We start from the raw sequence: 18,967 nt of genomic DNA on the forward strand, positions 1-18,967 counted from the left end.
GATGAGAACCGAGAAAAGTTATTTTGTCATATTTTCGCTAATTTTATTTTTCTAAGGAAGAATAGTTCTGTGAGCTGTTATAAAAGCTTTTATTTGCAATAACCCAGAATCAACAAAATAGAGACATCATTCAATAAGCATGTATTATTTTTGACCTACTCAGATTTAAGAGTTTTGGGAAAGTAGGCTAAGCCTACAGAGTCTTTCTACATTCTGTGATGACATTTTTCTTTCTGAGATAAAGCCCCAGAAAACATAATTCATAGAAGAAAACTATGAATTTCTGATGGATTTCTTCTTATGCTTTTAATAGTTTTAAAGAAGTCCTTTGACAAAGGTCTCTTTTATTGTGATGAGAAACAGCCAAGATCTCTTTGTAAATCTTTTTTAATTGGAATTCAGCTATTACCATGTATGAGACAACAACCAGATAATTTCAAAAAATGAGAAATGGAAAACAGAAGTGGACATAACTTTTTAAATGTTTAAAATTTTGAAATAATTCCCAAAGCCCGAAGAAAACCATGCCTAGGCATGGCAGAAATCTGGTGTGTGGGAGAGCAGAGAGAAAATAACAGGATACAGCTGATAAGAACCCAAATATGGAAGAGTGAGCAGGAAGAGGGTTCAAACAACAGGGAAAGAAAGTCAGCACAAAAGGAGAGGGGAAGGGCAAGTAATACTAAGGTTGTTTGATAAACCTCCAATGAATCTTATTATTTTATATTTATATAAAATTACACACAATGTATATATGCTATGAACATGAATCTGTTTATATTCACACATGCACACACACACAAACACACACATTCATTTTAAAGAAGTCACATCACTAGGGTTTATTGCGTTTCCATCAAGAACCATAGACTAACACAAACTCCAGTAACACACAAGAAAAACCTCTTTTCCAGTGGCTGTGATGAGACAGGAAGACTATGACAGGCTTCAAATTGGCAGCTCAGGAGATTCGGCTTAGAAGCCCAGGCTTCAGGCAGCTACTCGGAAACTGCCCCACCACCTGGCCTGAAGCAAGGACAATGTGTCAGCAGCTCCCAGCTAACCCCCAAGCTTTGGTAATAGAATGCCATTAGAGATAGAGAAAGACAAAGCCTACCTACACCAGGATTTCTCAGCAACAGTTTCCAGCCACCATGCCCTGGTAATGATTCTGAAATGTCTACAGTGGAGTAAGACAAAGTTCACTTAACCCAGAGTTGCCCTAATGCACTTTAAATCAGGCCTGTAAGAATCAGGCCTGTAAGGTCATTTCATTGTCTCTCTGTCTTGGTAATGGGAGACCCCAGCATGCTGGACTTCTGCAGAATAAAACACTCCGTGTTTACATACCATTTCAGTCAGGGGCATCATTCTTCAGTGAATTATGGACCTTACAGTTGGTTAGTGTAGTATAAAGACTCTCTAGACAATATAGTGTTGCTATTGTCATTTATTGCATCTCAAAAGTTAAGGTAAGACCATATTTCTGATGATACACACATTTAGAACGTAGGACCGAGTTCATTTGTGCTGTGTCTAACCTGAAAGGCTCCTTTCTACAAAGTCTAACTTCTGTGGTATCAGAAAGTGCTATGCAAACTGTTGAGGGAGGGAAGCAATTACTAGTCCTACTCAGCTGTGATGCTTATGAACCAGAACAATGACCAACATGCAAAGCAAGGTATCCATGAAGGTGCAGTGGTAGCATTCCCTCAAGGTTCAGTCAATAGGAGAAAAACCATGTCTGGGTCTAGAATCCTACAAAATCCCAGGGGTATTGAGTCCACAGATTTTACCTGAGAATTTATTACTCTCACATCGTTATTCTAAATCTTACCTATAGATAAGCATGGCTATTACCCCTCATCCAAGAGACTTCCCATAGTAAATAGAGACCACCACAGAAAATTACAACTAGACACAATAATGAACATGTCATTGGGAACCCATAGATATTCATGTCCTAATGAATACATTTACTTCATAAATCATAGTGGTGATTTGAGGGCAAGATTCCACCCAGCTACGTTTTTTGTTTGTGCTTTACAAAGGCAGGAAGATTTCTTTGAGTTCAAGGTCAGCCTGGGACAGAGGGTGTTTATATTCAGGTCCAACCTTGGCAGAAATGGTAATTTTAAGCTTGGGTCTCATGCAATCGTTTATTGTCTGGTTTTAGCTAAGAGAGGCAGACCTCTAAATTCATTTGAAATATAAAAAATGTACTCACGGTCTCAGAGAATAGAGGGGCTGGCTAGGTGGTGTGCTGACTCATGGGATAATCAAAAGGGAACGTGGAGTACTGACAGAATTGGTATGTGTATAAAACACTGGGCTTTGATCTGTAAGAAATGAGCTATGCAAAGAGGTTTTAGAATAGCAAGAGAAAACTGTCTTTCTGGCTGCTCTCAAACACCGCTTCTCTCAGGGACTCCTCTCCAAGTGAAGACTGGTTCTTGACAGTGGCATCTCTTTTTTATAAATTGTCAGAACTGAGTCTGATTGTGAGCCCCGAATCCCACAACCTCCTCTGGTACAAAAGTACAAACTAATGAAGCCGCGGAATGGTGAGGCTCACTGTGCCCCATGTCCTTTCATGTTGCGTCGTCTGTGTCCTTGAAGTTCCTCCTTATTTGAATGTCCAGGTAGAATTCTGGTTACACTACACATGTTTTTATTCCTAAAGGTACCTGAAAGAAAATTCTTCTTCTTCCAGAAAAACTTTCACAATCTACGCTCAAATGCAGAATACATTAATACTCAATGTGCATTTATCTCTAAGAGATTATATCCTAGTTATTCACAAGTCTGTGGAAGAAACCCAGCATTGGCCACCTCGTACTGTGCCTATGAAGAAAATTACACAACACAAAAGTGAAGATTTAAAGATTACTAATGCCAATTATATAATTATAAATAGGTTCATAACCTTTTTTATTCAAGTCTTATGTGGTGGACCCCTTAAAGGCCATGCATCAGCAAATATGAGACCCATCGGTTCTCAAGATCCTTGGTGTGCTAGGCGTTAAAGCATTTTGCTTTAAAATTCTCAATACTTGGGTGTAAATATTTGTGTCAGTTTCACAAGAGTGCTTGTTCTGCCTTTAGTTTAGCTCAGTTATGGATTCTACATTCAATTTTGTTCAAAAACATTGATCAAGTAAATATTTTGTGTTAGTTCCTTGCTGAGTACTAGGAACGATATATTGTGATGAGGTGGGGGTGGGGTGCATTATAGTTTTTTAAAAAAATGACCCTAGCAAAATAGTTCGTAGATACGTGGCATCTATGTAAGTTTTGTTGTTGTTACTAAGGTGTGCATAACTTTTTAAAACAGTGAATCGTCGAGTAAAATGAACACAGTTCAACCGCAACACTGTCCTGACGAAGCTTGTAAGGAAGACCCCTGTCACAGTAGTATTCTATAGCATCAGTGAAAGTTGACTGGGCTTCAGAGTACAATATAAATTACAGAAGTCACACGGGTGAGCTATTTCCTGGATAAGTAAAACATCTTGGGTGGAAACAGAATAAATCTGCATCTGCTGAGTGCAGTGAAATTCTCAAATGCAGTGACTTAAATAGTGCATTGGAGACTAATGAGCAGGTAACACACAAGCAGTATATGAGCAGGTAACACACAAGCAGTATATGAACAGGTAACACACAAGCAGTATGCTTCCTTCTGAGGATATTATCTGATATCCATGTAATTGATTATCTGAAAAATGGCTTTAGGAGGTAGGACAACTGGTTGATGAAGGTTTATTTGCTTGTTTGTTTGTTTCTCTCATAGATAAAACATTTTCCTTTATAGAAAACTGCAATTCTCCCAGACTTGCTGAGCAACAAAAGTAAAAAAAAAAAAATATTTTAATCAGAGAAAATAGTAGTCCAAGTGATGAGAGAGCAAATTTAGATTAATGAACTTTAGCATGTCCAGAATTCTGACCTTCGTTGTTCTCAATATTTATAAATACCTCTTACTTTGGAGTGCAAAGAAATAAGCTGATAATTTGCACCACACATGCTCTCCATTTCCAGAGGGTTTGCATTATCTGTACCCATGTGAAGTCAGAATTTTTATAAGGGAAAATCCTCTGTCAAACAATGGTGGTCAGAGATCTCAAGTGAGCCCATTAAGGTATGCCTTTAATTATAGGAATGGAGGCAGAGCAAGTGAGTTGAAATGTGTGAGTTCAAGGCCAGCCTGGTTTACAAAACAAGTCCTAGGTCAGCGTACACTATACAGTGTTATTCTATTTCAAAACAAAACAAAACCCACCACCACCTCCACTACCAAAAAAACAAAAAAAAAAAAAACAAAAAAAAAAAAAACCCAAAGGAAATGACAGTACATGGTTGCAAAACCCACCACTAATAAGTTTTAAAAATTTGGATAGCCACATGACTTAGGATGATACTGAGAAGTTATTTATTTATTGTGATAATGTAATAGCTCTTTTCCTATTTCACAATATTGATCCTCTAATCTCCCCATACATCACTTAATATAGATAACTTCCTCAAAAATATCAAAATTCACATCTTAATAGTTCATTTTGTTAAATGCTGAGTAAAATTGCAAAGAAAAATTGATTAATAAAAATGATATAAAACCTTCCTATTAACATGGTTTAGTGTTTTTCTACCTTTACATTTTTCAATGAAATTTTATATAATGTATATGTAAATTTACCTTAAAATGTATTGCTTGCTTAAAAAATTATTTCAAAGCCTTGTTCTAATCTTTTTTATTCTTCTGATATTACATTATAATTTAATTAATTTAGCATTTACAGTAGCTTGAAGATTTTTTCCCACTGCTGAGACAATGAAAAAAAATGAATTTTTACTAAATTTATTTGTTTTTTACCAAAATCATTAATTACTTCTCTAATTGTAGATTTTTAGCACACAGATTTTTTGAGTGTGTTTTATCCTAATAATTTCAACCTTTCTTCAATACATTTTTCTATGTATATATCCTCAGTTCAATCCCTATCCACACTTTGTATTCCTATATTTTAAATTTCCTATATATTTCAGTTCATGCAAACTATATTCCTGGGGATGGGTCACTCATCCACTGGAGTGAGATCCACCTACCAGGGCCACACACTTAAAGAAAACTAACTTCCAAGGTAGGTGTAATGGTGTATACCTGTACCCTTGGCACACACGAGGCAGAGACAGACAGATCTCTGAGTTCTAGGTCAGTCTGTTCTATAGAGCAAGTTCCAGGACAGTCAGGGCTACACAGCGAAACCCTATCTGGGAGAAAACAAAACAAGGCATCAAAAAGATTCAGCAAACCACAACAGTAGCAAAAAGGAAAGCAAGATAAAATAAAAATGAAATCAACTCTTTTTATCCCCTAGTAGCTTTTAATTTAATATAGCTACACATTAGGTGTGGGACTTTATGATTCTTCCCCCCAATTAAGTTTTTATTAATCCTCAGAATTTGTGTAATTATCTTTAATGGTTCCAGCTTTTCCATCAGTAGTGTTTCATTTTGTTGTTTTGTCAGACACATTATTTATTCAACCTTAACCTTAACCCTAGACCTAACCCTAATTCTGACCAAACCCTTAACTCAACTCTAATTTAACCCTAACTCTATCCCTAACCCCCTAATTCTAATCTTAACCTTAATCTTAACCCTAACTCTTTCCTTCCTCTTCTCCTGACTCAGGACCCATTTCATAGCCTGACTCTCTCAAATCTGTACAAAAATGTGAATGATATAACACTTTGAATGAGATAAAAAGAAGATATTCTAATTCCCATAGCTTTTGCTTTCCTTTACTGTGCATGGCCTTATCTATTTGTGTGTACCCACAATACATATATTTTGTGGTTCTACATTAGAGAGTGCCTAAGTTCAGCTAAGGGTCTGTTGCACACAAAAAATATTGTTCACTCTGGTTTTGGACCGCACTCAGGCAGGTACTCTGTAACTACGGTTCCCATGAAATGAGCAAAGCAGAGCCATGGGTGAGTGAGTGAGCACCCTGTTACAGCTTGGCTGCTATGTGCACATATGCACTAATTTGCTTCTCTGGTAACCTACTCCACTTCAACCAAGCCTTTGCCTTAGCACTGGTATTTTCTTACTGAGTGAAAAAAGAGTCTCTTAGACCACAAATGAATTTCAACTTTAAAACTTTTTTAATAACTAGAGACAGTCCCATGATTTTGATTCATATTTTGTTGGAGGGGGGGAATCGCTATAGTCTAAAAATTCTTCTTATCTCATCATTTATGTTCCTCACCCTTACGTTCTTTTGTTGCCTCATAGATATACATCGGGATCAGTGAATATGTGTTGAAGGCAGTTTTCATGTGTGTACTTGTGTGTGTTTGTATGAAATAAAATTTACATAACAAAATGAAAATAACATTGACAAACACAATTAGTAGAGTCACTAAAATAATACAGGATACAAACCTACTTCAGACTTTTCACTCTGATTGACGTGTTATTTCAGAGTGGTGAGAAAATGAATGGTTGTTCAAACAGAGCTTACAAGAAACTTGACTAATAATTGCCTTTCACACGGAAAAGATTGACAAATTCATTTCAGTTATGAAATGTTCTCTTTTAGACCGCAAGAGGACTAGAATGTGATATGAATAATTATCATTTTAATTCTCCCTATCTAGATAAGGAATACACAAGGACTTAAAATAAGCAATCCTAGAGTTATACATGAATTTTAACCTTATTTTTCATTGACATTTGTGAAGGAATGCCACAGCTTCAAATGTCTTTTGTAAGGCATTAAACTCAACCTTTTGTTTGCACACTCACTGACCTGACTGCAGTGCCATGCTCTCTCCTTTCTGTTGTTATTAGTGATTCTCAATAACTTTAAACACACGCTTACCTCTGATCATACAAGGTGTGAGCTAATGACACACTCAGGCCTCAGAAACAGATACGCTGGGATTTGCAGCTTCACATAGCTGTTAAAACCAGCAGAACCTTCTGACCCACGATTCCATTTTGTGTGAATTGCAAGAATTCACGGCCGACACGGTATCACCTAGATGTTTCTTTGATCTGGTAGGTAGGACTTAAAAGTTATAATGGTCCTTACTGTGTCAAGTTTCTGTTAGTTACAAATATTACTATATCACCATCCTGAACTCTCTGTTCAAAGTCAGACCTACACCTTCAATTGTAGTTCCATTGTATTCCCATATATGGGCTTGAAGTACCAGGTCCTCTCCTCACCCTGAAGAGAACAACTAATGCGCACACTCTAGGGCTCAGCTTCTTTGTTCTACTTTCTACCAGGGAGTGGTTCCACTCACAGGACAGGCCACTGCACAGTGATGAATCTATTCACTATTATCCCCAACAACTCGTCCAGAGGGAAGATCTTTCCAGGCGAGTCTAGATTCTGTCAAATTGACATTTTTAACAAACAAGGACGCTTTCTTTCTATTTCCCCTTCGATGGCTCCTCAGTTTTAAATTGGCTCCTCCCATGAACACACATCTAGGCCTCTTGCATTTTTTTCAGGGCAGGCACTGCTTACTGTCTGTTCCACAAACCATGCCCCCATCTTTATGTCCGTAAGCTTCCGCAGTGATTCCCAAGGATGCAGTCTCCAAAGCACGTATTTGGCTATGCATTTTCACAACAGTTCTGCCTTGTATCATAGGAAACACTTCCTCAGAGCAACTCTTAAAACATCTAGTCACAAGTATGGCAGAGTTACGAACCGTGTACACAGATGCTGTGCACACCTGGATGCTTCCTGGATGTCATGAGCTAGTGTTGTACTGCATCAATCATTCAGATCACTAGCCAGGGCGACCTGATCACTGTAGTCGCCAATTACTTATCCGTGTCTTACGCCTAATATATTTGCTAATTTTAACAATAACCAGTGTAGGGAATATATGAAAGATAGTGTGGTTATTCACACAATAAAGAAGAAACCACATGTTTTTGGGGTATATTATTGGTTATCTTTCAAACAACTGTTATTAAGCTCTGATTAAGAGTTTTAAAATGGTTTTTATTTTTATTTTCTCCTTGAGAGTTCCTTTTAAAATAATCTAACTGGGAGATAAAAACCATTTTTAAAGGCAGGCCAAGAGTGTGGGTACGCATGGGAGAAGAGTTTGGAGGAGCTGGGAGGAGTTGGGGGAGGGGAACCATAATCAGAAGATATGCTAGGGGAATAATCGTATTTTCAACAAAAAATAATGGCTTGAGTACATTAAATAAATACTTTACATTGAACTTTACATTCAAATTTTGTACATTTTATGTAACACATCTGTCTTTCCTATTTAAGAGAAGAAACACTTGGAAAACCTAATTTTGAAAATGTCTTTTTCTTTATCTTGAAAAAAGGTAGAGAACTCAAATACTTGTTCCTAGATTTTTATTTGCTTATTGAGAGTAGTAACTTCTGACCTACGTTTTATTTTGCATTTTGTTAAGTGTATTTTTTTCAGCTAGACTAGACCCATACACTACTCAACGGTAGTAGTATACATAATATATGTCTATATAAAAATATTTTAAAATGCCAGAAGAAAAATATTTTATGATATTCTTATGTTTACATTATTTCTACTTAAGTGCCTTGTATCTCGTCCTATACCTCTGTCCCTCATAGCATTAACACAGGGTACACCTTTGTATACAACAATAACACAGGTCTTAGCGTCTGCACAGAAACCTTCTATTTTGTAAACAATTACATTTTATATAGAAATGCTAAGTATTCAAGATGGAGTAAAAGACTGCAATAATCTGCCTTTAAAAACATATATATATATATATATATATATATATATATATATATATGTGCATATATATGTATTATACTTTACATTGAACTTTGTGTTTTTAAATCTACTTAACAGGTGTCTTTTATGTAACACTTTATATATATGTATATACACACATATGTGTATATACACACACATATATATACACATTTGTGTATATACACACACATATGTACATATATACTCATATATTTACATAATATATACATATATACCTATACATATAATACATATACACAGAGGTGATTTCATGTCTGTGTGCATGTGCTCATGTCAGACTAATGGCTTTTTTTCATCTGCTGAGAAGAAATGCACTTAATAATTTTCTCTCCACTCTGTATAACCTTAACTGACCATTTCTATATTAAGTATTGTGAATTTCTTCAAATATTCTCTATTCTTTTTTTATGTATCTCTTGCGGCCTACTTTCGTAGAGCTATACAAATTAGAAATTTGATTATTTAAGGTCAGTCTTAACTAAGAGCAAACCAACTTGTCTAAAGTTCTGCTAGCCCCAAAGGAGACATAATTATAAATCTTTCACATCCTTCCCGTTCTCTCCCTCAACCCCATCCTTCTGTCTGTCCACAGCTAATCTGAGACTCATGGGTGGTCAGGGTCAGTTCACTGAAGCCTAGGCGGACTGACAGGATAAAATAAAAAGGAAGCCATTTCTGATTGGCTCCTTTTTAGAAAACAAGCATCTTTTGTGTGGGATTGAGGGGAAAGAAGGAAGCAAGCAGGGCGGAATGAACAGCGTCTCACTGGCAGATGGCAAAAGCATGAGGGATAAGAGAAAGGTGAGAGTAAGTAACTAAAATTATACCTGCAATGTGCTTCTTTTTACACTTGAACTCTAGAAGGCATATATATGTATACACACATATACATACATATATATACAAATATATATACACACACACACAATATTCATCTATTAATTTATATAGCTGTATCTTAGAACACCATGTGGGGGAATTCTGAGTGCTTGTGGGAAAACCCCAAGAAAACAAGAGTCTTGTGACCATAGTTTTGTCCAAACACACAATTGTTCTTGAAGTGTTTTCATGCCCCTTTCAGGCACAGCAGACAGGGGTGAGTTTATATCAGCTCTGGTTTTTAGTTTGCTTCTGTGGAGAAACAGATATTTGCCACACGTGGTTTGCCCCTGGGACTAAAGATCTTATTTCGGTGACTCCTGTGGACCCTCAGAGTATACATTCATTTTCCAGTTCTTTGAATAAAGCTGCCTATTGCATGAGAGTTTAGCCCTCCTAATTTTTAGGCCCACGCGCCTAGGTTCACACCACTAATTAGATTGGTACCCAGCTGTATTCATAGCCTATTTTAGGTACATTGTTTGTTTGTTTGTTTGTTGCCTTTTTTTTTCAGGTGGGACATAAATGCCTGAGTGTGCTCTCTAATGAGCTTGTATTCTAGGTCACGGGGGGGGGGAGTGGATTTGGGAATAATACATATCACAGAGTTGCAGAGTCACTTTCTCTCCTCCCCTTTTCTCTTCCTGTTTCTCCTCTCTGCCTCCTGCCTCTCTCTTAGTGTGTGTGTGTGTGTGTGTGTGTGTGTGTGTGTGTGTATGGTTCAGGACCAGGGATTAGATGGAACTTTGAGGAACATGGCAGCAGGTAGAATATTTTAAATGAGCCAAAGAAATCTTCTGGATAAACCATGGAAATGTGGCATCTTCTAATAGCACCAGGAAACTATCATTTGCTCCCAAGATTTACAGAATGAGGGTGTTTGAAGACAGAGAAATCATTTTACACATCCCATAACAGGTCTGGATGTACTCATATCTTCTCATGGTCTCCTGACACCATGGCTCAATTACTCTTCTTTTTTATAGAATGTTATTTGGTGTTTTATCCTAGGGTCAATTCACTTATAGCCTCACGTATGCTGTGATTTGATATCTTTTAATATAATAGTAATATAAGCTCTTTATCTTAGAGGTGATTGAATAATTAAATGAGTTAATACATTAAAATGTACTTTGAGTGGTATAAAATATTTAGAAGAGTAAAAATGGCTGACAGGGACAATTTATAGAGGATAATAGATATTAGAGTTTAATTACCATATAACTTACTAAATTAAACAATGCTATAACAATAGGAGCAGATACTCATCAGATGATAAAGTAAAATTACCAGTAAATATATAAAATATTCAGCATTTTTAGCCATCAGAGAAATTCAGCAAAGAAAAGTTGAGTTTCCTATGACCCACAGTCAGAATGAGTACCATCAGAACAAAACAAACAAGAGTGAATGCTGGGCAGGATACAAGACAGCAGGAGATGCTTAAACATTGCAGTTGATGATGTAAATTAGTCAAGACACTGTGAAACCAGTTTGGAGGTTGTGAAAAATTAAAAGTAGAACTATCACATAATCCAGTCATATCACATCCTACCTATATACACATTCAAAAAGGTCAGATCAATGTAGCACAGGGTCCATGTTTCTGGAAGCACTACTCAAAGTAACTAAGTTAAAGAATTAACCCGAGTATCAAGCAGACTATTAATACACGAATAAATGTAGTGAACATAAACAATGCATTATACTCAGCCACATAAAATAATTAAGCCATGTCTCATGTTGGCAAATATTTGGAGGTTGTCACATCAAATAAAACAAACCCAATACTTAAACACATTTATATTTTCTCTCATTTGTGAATTATAAATTTTTAGACAGACAGATGCATGCACACGCACACACACACACACACACACACCATTAAAACAGCTAACAGGAAACTGTAGTAAGGACGGTAATTAGTGTCAAAGGGGGAAAGTGTGGGGGAGGGGAAGGGACCGGACAGGAGATAAAATGGTGTATATTGTTAAAATCCATGATGTATATCTAAAAATACCTTCTCTGGACTTCAGACTTGTTTAGAACTATTTAAAGACAAGGTAAAACTTTAAAATGTATGCTTGCTTGAGGGAGTAGACATGTCTCTGATTCTTTTGCCTGACTTTTGGGACCCTTTTTCTTTGACTGCATTAAGTTATCCACCTTTGCTGTGGGGGTTAGTTATGTGGTGTTCAGGTGATAAACTGGGACGCCTGCACATTTTGAGGGGAAACAGGAACAGAGGATCTGGGCGAAAGTGGAGATGGAGTATGTGTTCAGGAGACAGGGAGAAGCAGACTGAGGGGAAACTCTTCAGGATGCTCCTTATCTGGGCCTGTATCTTAGCTCTGTTTCTCATTTCCCCTCTGACAGTTTAGAGCTTCCAGTCTCAAATCCAGGCCTTTGATGCATCTTGAAGGCCTTTGATGCACCGTGAGTGAGTTTTTGTGCAGGGTGAGGGACAGATCTAGCTCCATTGTTTTCCATGTGACTATTATTTTCTAGCACCAGGCATTTTAAATCAATGTATGTTTTTGGATCTTTGAAAGGATTCGTCTGGCTGTAACTGCATGGACTGAATCCTGTGTGCTCTACCACACCTTGTTAATCTTTTTGTTCTCCTCCCTTGCCTGTCCCTCACGATCCTCTTTAAAGCTTCTGTGCCCCAAGGGCAGAATAGTTCAATATAACTGAAGAAGTTGGACAAGTAGTTCTTAAACATGAAGTTATTCTTACTCATTAGGTAATGACTTACAATTGGCTGCTTTCGTCATTTTTTTCCCTCTGGATGAGTTTGTAATGTAGCATTTAGATTCTGGCACAATACAAGGACGTCAGTGTGACTTACCCTCTGTGTCTGCGACTCCCATTCCTGGCTGCTTCACAGGGTCCTGCCCGTTTTGTCCCATCTTTCCTCTGTTTCAAAGAAAAACATATGGCATCTTTGATTACAATCCCTCAAATACAAATGGATTTAGTTTGAGGCAATAAAATGACATCTTTTATTCAGAGTCAACAGTGGATCATTTGTATGGCAAATATGCAAGTAGTTAATTATGCTATGTCACATTAATTTTAGAATGGGAACTTCATTAATATTCCCAGTCAGTCTAAACATAATATCACCAAAATTAACACATTTTATTTATAAAATCATTTCTAAAAATAGTGAAGTCATGCATTTGTTAGATTTCTCCCATTTAAAAAAAGATCTTTCAACACACAATTTTTAAAAATGTTCACATTAGCAGTAGACTACATGATTATATATATGTACATATATACACATTCACTAAATGTAATCAAATATATCTTATACATTTATTTTTGTTTTTAACTTTTAACATAAGTAGAAACTATATCTTTATAAAAATGAAGTGTTACACATTCTTTAGTAAGAAGGTAAAAACAATTAAATAACACAAGAGAATAATTTCTTAACTTAAATAGATATTTCTTAAATGAAAACAAGTGACTAATAGGTATAAAATTCAACATCACTAATTACCAGCTAACAAAGCAAAACAGCAGTGAGATATTATTTTACTCTACTAGAAATGTGTCAACATATCAAATAAACATATACACTATTTTGGGAATTTAAAACAATGTAGCCATTGGGGTTGTGTACAGTATCAATTTTCATTAAAAATTAAAAGTAAATTCCATCTGTGTGCCATGGTCAATGCAAAGACTCGTAACACCTCAAAGGACTGAGACTAGCCCTAAATTTTATATCTCTTTCACTCTTTTCAAGTAGGGTTAGAAGTCTATATGAGCCAGATAGGCAGAAATACTCTAAAATGCTATTTTCTGGCTATGACATAGCTTTACTGTCACAAATAGTATAAAAATGTGACAACCACAAAAATCCCGAAGTTAATGCTGGAATAAAGACTTTCTCACTTGATAAAGAACAAAAGTCAAACTACCACGTGATCTTGCAGAGGTTATACGTACAGTGGGAATACAATCAATATGTTGTAGATATCTACACTTCAATGTTTACTGTAACTCTGGTTACTATAATGCATAGACATCAGTGTCAAACCCACTGGTGTGTCAGCAAAAGATTCTGTACAAATGCATAAAGAAAACATGCTGGATGCACAGCAGGGAGTCTATTTAATCATAGATACATGTAAATGACAATCACAGATGACAGACAGCATGGAATCCAGTTGTTTGCAGCCAAAATTACAATGCATCCAGTTAAGGGAAGTAATCTAGGCACTGAAAAATAACTATTTTAACAAGATTTCTCTCATTTTTAGAACCTAAAAATATCTATCTGACATATGTGAGAATGTTATTACCAGAGGCTGGCAGAGTGAGGGTAGGAAGGACACAGGAAAGATTCCTAATGGGCTTTCAGTTACAGATCAGTACGTTCTAGTATGATATTACGTAGCAATCTGAATGTAGCTAAAAATAAGAAGGCATTCCAGAAAGTTATAAACAGGATTCTGTATTTCTTCACCACAAAGAGTTAAAAAATGTTTGAGAAAACTCTATGCTTAGATTAGTTTAAACATTACACATTGTATACATTTACTCAAATTTTATATGAATTGTACCAATAGGTACACTTTTGTGTCATTTGGAAAATATAAAAACAACCTACACCTTAATAAATTTTAATAAAATAGACTTATCATTCTATTCCATTAATATTTTAGGTTCTCTCTGTGTTTGTATGTGTGTTAAATGAACACACTGGTTCATTTTTTACACCACACTGATTGCTCTTTGCTTATAGTCTCCTGACTCTCTCCATGAGTCTAAATGATAGGACTCAGCCTTCTTTCTCAAGAGGGCGATGGGATATGCCTGTAAAAACTGAGCTCTGTGCCTGAGCAAGGAAATATTCAGTAAGCATATAGTGTTGATAATTAAATAATACACACAGTAATTTTGAATTTAGCCAAAAATTTATCTCTGACTTTTAGTTTCTACCTCAAAGGTTTGACCAAGCCCAGACTTTTCAGTTCTTAAAAACAGTGGTATTAGAATGTTGGCTGGGTACTGGCCAAAAGGCTTTATTTTGTTTCATGGTATACAGTGGATTTTGGAATTGCCTTTAAACATACTTAGATTCCAATACAGGATGATGATATAAAACTTAAACATGCTAAAAGGAAGCATAAATCGAAGAATGCGTTAATACTCAATCTTATAGATAGTAATTCTGATACAGAACATCTATGGACAATTCTTGTTTCTTCAAGAAGCTTCTGATTGGCAGAAATTGTAACTGTAAGAATCTAATTATTTCTTTTTCAGAAACTGCTTAAAAAGGATTTTTCTTGTCACTATTCCTGTTTATTACAGACAAGAAGCTTAAGTGTTTCTATAATTTGAAAAGAAAGAAAGAAAAAAGGGAAAAAGAAAAAGAAAAAAAAACATGGTTGGGTAGGCAGAACTTGCAAGGCAGAGGCAGACAGATCTCTATAAGTTCAAGGCCAGCCTCATCTAAAAATAAGTTCCAGGACAGTCATAGCTCCACAGAGAAAGAATGTCTTGAAAATCAAATCAAAACTAAACAATAAAATAAAATAAAAGTAAAAAAAAAAATCAAAACCAAAATTATTTTATTTTTAAAGCCATTTTATTGTTCTGTTATAAAGATTTTAGGCCAAGTGTTTAAGCAAAGAAATCTATTTAATGATTATATGAAACTATATACATGTATACAGAGTATTTAATTCTTAACATTTGTATGCATGCATATATGTATGAATTTATGTATGTACATTGGTGCATAATCTATATGTATATGTTGATTTGCTTCATATGAATTCACAGTCCCTTTTAAAAACATATAGAACTCATTTTTAATTTTTTAATTATGTTGTACCAAAAATTAATCCCAGGGTTCTGGATAGTCTAGGCAATTTCTCTACCACTAGGCTATGTCTCCTGCTCAGCCATGTACAGAGCTTCAGTTTGTCTAATTGCTTTATTAAGATGAAATTAGTTAGGTTAAATAAATGCATACAGTTTCTTCTGTTACTGTTAGAGGAAAGGAAAGTGTAGGACTTAGCTACTGTATATATGCTGGGAGAATATGTTAAAATATATATTATTACTAAATAAAACCCAGTTTAAAAAAAGAGGATTCTTTTATTATTACCAACATTGCAGAGTACTGAAAAAAAAGACTATTTTATATTACATCAAAGTTTTTGAAACCTGTTATAATTTTATTAATGTCAATAATTAAAAAGAAATCTGAGTCATCAATTTTATTTTTTTAAATGGTGATGCCTGAAAATACTCTTTAAATTTAAAACATTTATCAAAATGTTCAGTACGTCCTCATTATGACACTCTTGGAGCACTCTGACACACTGGAGCTATGTGAGAGCCAGAGGAGATGTGCCCATGAGTTGTGTGAAGCAGGAAATTTCCCTGAATTCTTAGCAACCTCCTTCAACTCAAAATGTCTAAGTCATTTACTGAATAGACATTTAACACTTGTTCTAGGTCAAATAACAACTGTGTAAGGTACCATGAGGTACCAAAATGAAGTAACAAATTCTATTTGTTATATTTATCATGGAGTGATTTTAAAGGTGACTTTTGTGTTCATATGTGAAATAATTGTCTCCCATACAATTTTAAAAGACATTCCTTTAATGACAAAAACAAAAAAATAAGGTGAAAAAAACACCCAATCCAATTTGGAAATACGGTAAACTTTAATCTCTAACATTTAGGCACTGAGAAAGTAAGATTTTTTTTTTCCTCTAGAAATTATAACTTTAAGCATGAGTGTTAAATTGTATAGTCTGAAGTCTACATAAATTCCTATGATATTCACAGCCTAGAAACACATGTAATGAGTTTTCTTAAATTACTGTTGCTTATTTTAGCAAAACCATCATAGGTAAAATATTAATTAGATCAGATTTTCTTTAGAAATGATTTCCAATAGACAGAACTGATTAACCACTCCTATTAAATCCACAGATTAAATTTCGAAGACAGATTCATATAAGAAAAATCTCTCGGATGAACTGCTAACAATATAACAATTCTTTTAAGTTGGAAATTGTAACTGAAAGCTATAAAAATAAATGTATTATTCACTGTAAGAATATGGTTTTCTTACTTTTTACTTTTAAAAAACGAATTAATATTTAACTATTAGCATTACCCTGGGGATCAAAGAAAATATTTCCATCATTTTTTTGTATAAAAGTAATAAATTCCTCTTCCAAAGAATTCTTCCCATTTTGAGATGTCTTCACACCACTAGCAAACATGAAAAGACCTCTCACTGTTCTTTTAGGTGTTCTCTCAGCAAGTGTACTGTGCCCTGTAGCAAAAAGCAGCCAGGGGCAAAGCGAGGGTCCACAGGAATAGCTGCATCCAGTGCAGCTTATTCATAAAAGACAATTTTATATACTTTCCATATGTCATGAAATATTCTCCTTTCTAACATTAGAAACAGCCAAAGGCATGGTTCAAGGTCTTTATGAAAATATACCGTTAGGCCATACATGTTGTGGCCTAGTTAGAGGTCTGGATATACTACCAGTGGTTTCTCTCCGACTGATTCAATCATGGAAAGCAAAACAAAAGGTCTAGAACTTTTAGATTTTGAAACTGAAACAGATAAGAATGTATTTTATCCAAATCCATTCTATCACAATCTGCTTTAGTTTTGCATATAAGTTGCAACATTATTGCCATGGGGTTTAGTATACTACGGATGAGCTATACGCCCATCTCTAGAACAAGTTCTAGAAATCATAGGGAAGGGGAAAGACACTCCAGAATCTTCCCTTTTAACTGTAGAGAACTTTAGAGTAGAAAAGTCTAAATGGGTGTTCAGCTTTGTCATTTGTGTCCAAGAGGATATGATTTCTTCAAAGGGGAAATTTCCTGATTTGAAGAAAATCAACCTATGCTAAGGTCAAATAGCAAAGCTGGTGTCTGGTCATTGAGTGATGAACTGTTTGGTGTGCTGCTTTGAGCTCCAGGCTGGCCTGCCTCAGTTATTATTCTAACAGCATTTTATGTGTTAAATGCAGGTGGTGCTGGTGCTAGCAATTTACATTCATCTGTAGAATTAATGGAAATAAACCAGTCATCCCCAAGCAGGACACTCTTACATAGGCATCAACCATCCAGACATCCAGGGACAGTGACTCAGAATTGAATAATTACCTTGTTTTTCTCCTGTGAAATGTTAAGAATGAATTACTCATGATGCTGTTAAAATTGTACTTTTGTTTTTATAAAAGTACCACTTACATCCTTGGGATAGGAAGTAGATTAGGCTCCCCTGTCACATAGCTGCTTCCTTCACTGTCCACGCTATACCCACTGCCAACGCTGCTGCCCGAGGAGCCAGTGGACACGGAGCTCTCTGCAGGCCGGTGGTTGGTGGGCTTTGCTGCATGATGTGGGGAGAGCCAACACCACAGTCAACAAATGAAGTTCATTCTTTTTTTCCAAATGCAAAACCATGTAAGTGCATAATAGTCATAGAAAAGACAGGTAGAACCAAACAAATATATTCTCCCTCCCTTGACCTGCCTTTCCTTTTCATCTCTTTAGCTAGAAATGCTCACTGGCAATAGAGAATTCCTTTACATATCACTATGCATACAAAAATCGACTGGGAGAAGCATTCCCGTGTTTAGACTCAGAGAGAGTATGTCGTTCTCCCACGTTTTTTGTTATTTGCACAGCATTATAACAGTGCCATAATAAACAAAGGAAAATTTCGGAGACTCTCATAGAAAATATTTTAGGAAACTCTGGTACTAATAATAACAGAATAAAATAAATTGGGTAATTGATTTACATATTATTAGTCAGTAATCATATAATCTCCTTATAGAAGGGAAATGCATGACTGAATATATACATCACATGTGGTCTACCAATTCTCCTGGTATTTTAATTTCTGCTTTCAATCTAAAGGTGTTTCTTTCCCTTAGGTATTTTTGTAATTAATATGGGGTCTTGTTTCAGAGTTTTCATGAATTTGAATTTTGGATACATGAGTTCACATGCCCATAAAAACATTTGTGCTGTACTTTACGCAGTAGGACCAAAGCCCTCATATGTGTACTCTAGACCAAAGTATGTTGGGGTGGGGGTTGCCATGCACAAAGAAGAGAAGAAAGATTGTTTCTGCTCACACTTTGTGAGGAAGAAGTTATTTAGTAATAAATTTGAAGCTCTTGATGGGCAGGCATCTCTTCCAGAGAGAGTAACCGTTTTTTCTCTCTGATCTATATACTCACTCTGTA

The 18,967-nt window shown here is 35.7% G+C and overlaps 1 protein-coding gene across 1 annotated transcript in view; it reads right to left on the bottom strand.

Annotated features, from left to right (window-relative positions):
* The window catches only part of PCLO (piccolo presynaptic cytomatrix protein), a gene marked incomplete at both ends in the record, with an annotated part of 299,800 nt that overhangs the window by 15,847 nt on the left and 264,986 nt on the right, over nt 1-18,967 (bottom strand). Inside the window, 2 exons of the mRNA XM_080936500.1 lie at nt 12,547-12,614; nt 17,961-18,102. Coding sequence (XP_080792626.1) covers nt 12,547-12,614; nt 17,961-18,102 — 210 coding nt within the window. The remainder of the gene's footprint in view (nt 1-12,546; nt 12,615-17,960; nt 18,103-18,967) is intronic.

The sequence above is a fragment of the Micromys minutus genome (assembly GCF_963924665.1).
Source record: "Micromys minutus genome assembly, chromosome: 23".
NCBI lineage: Eukaryota > Metazoa > Chordata > Mammalia > Rodentia > Muridae > Micromys > Micromys minutus.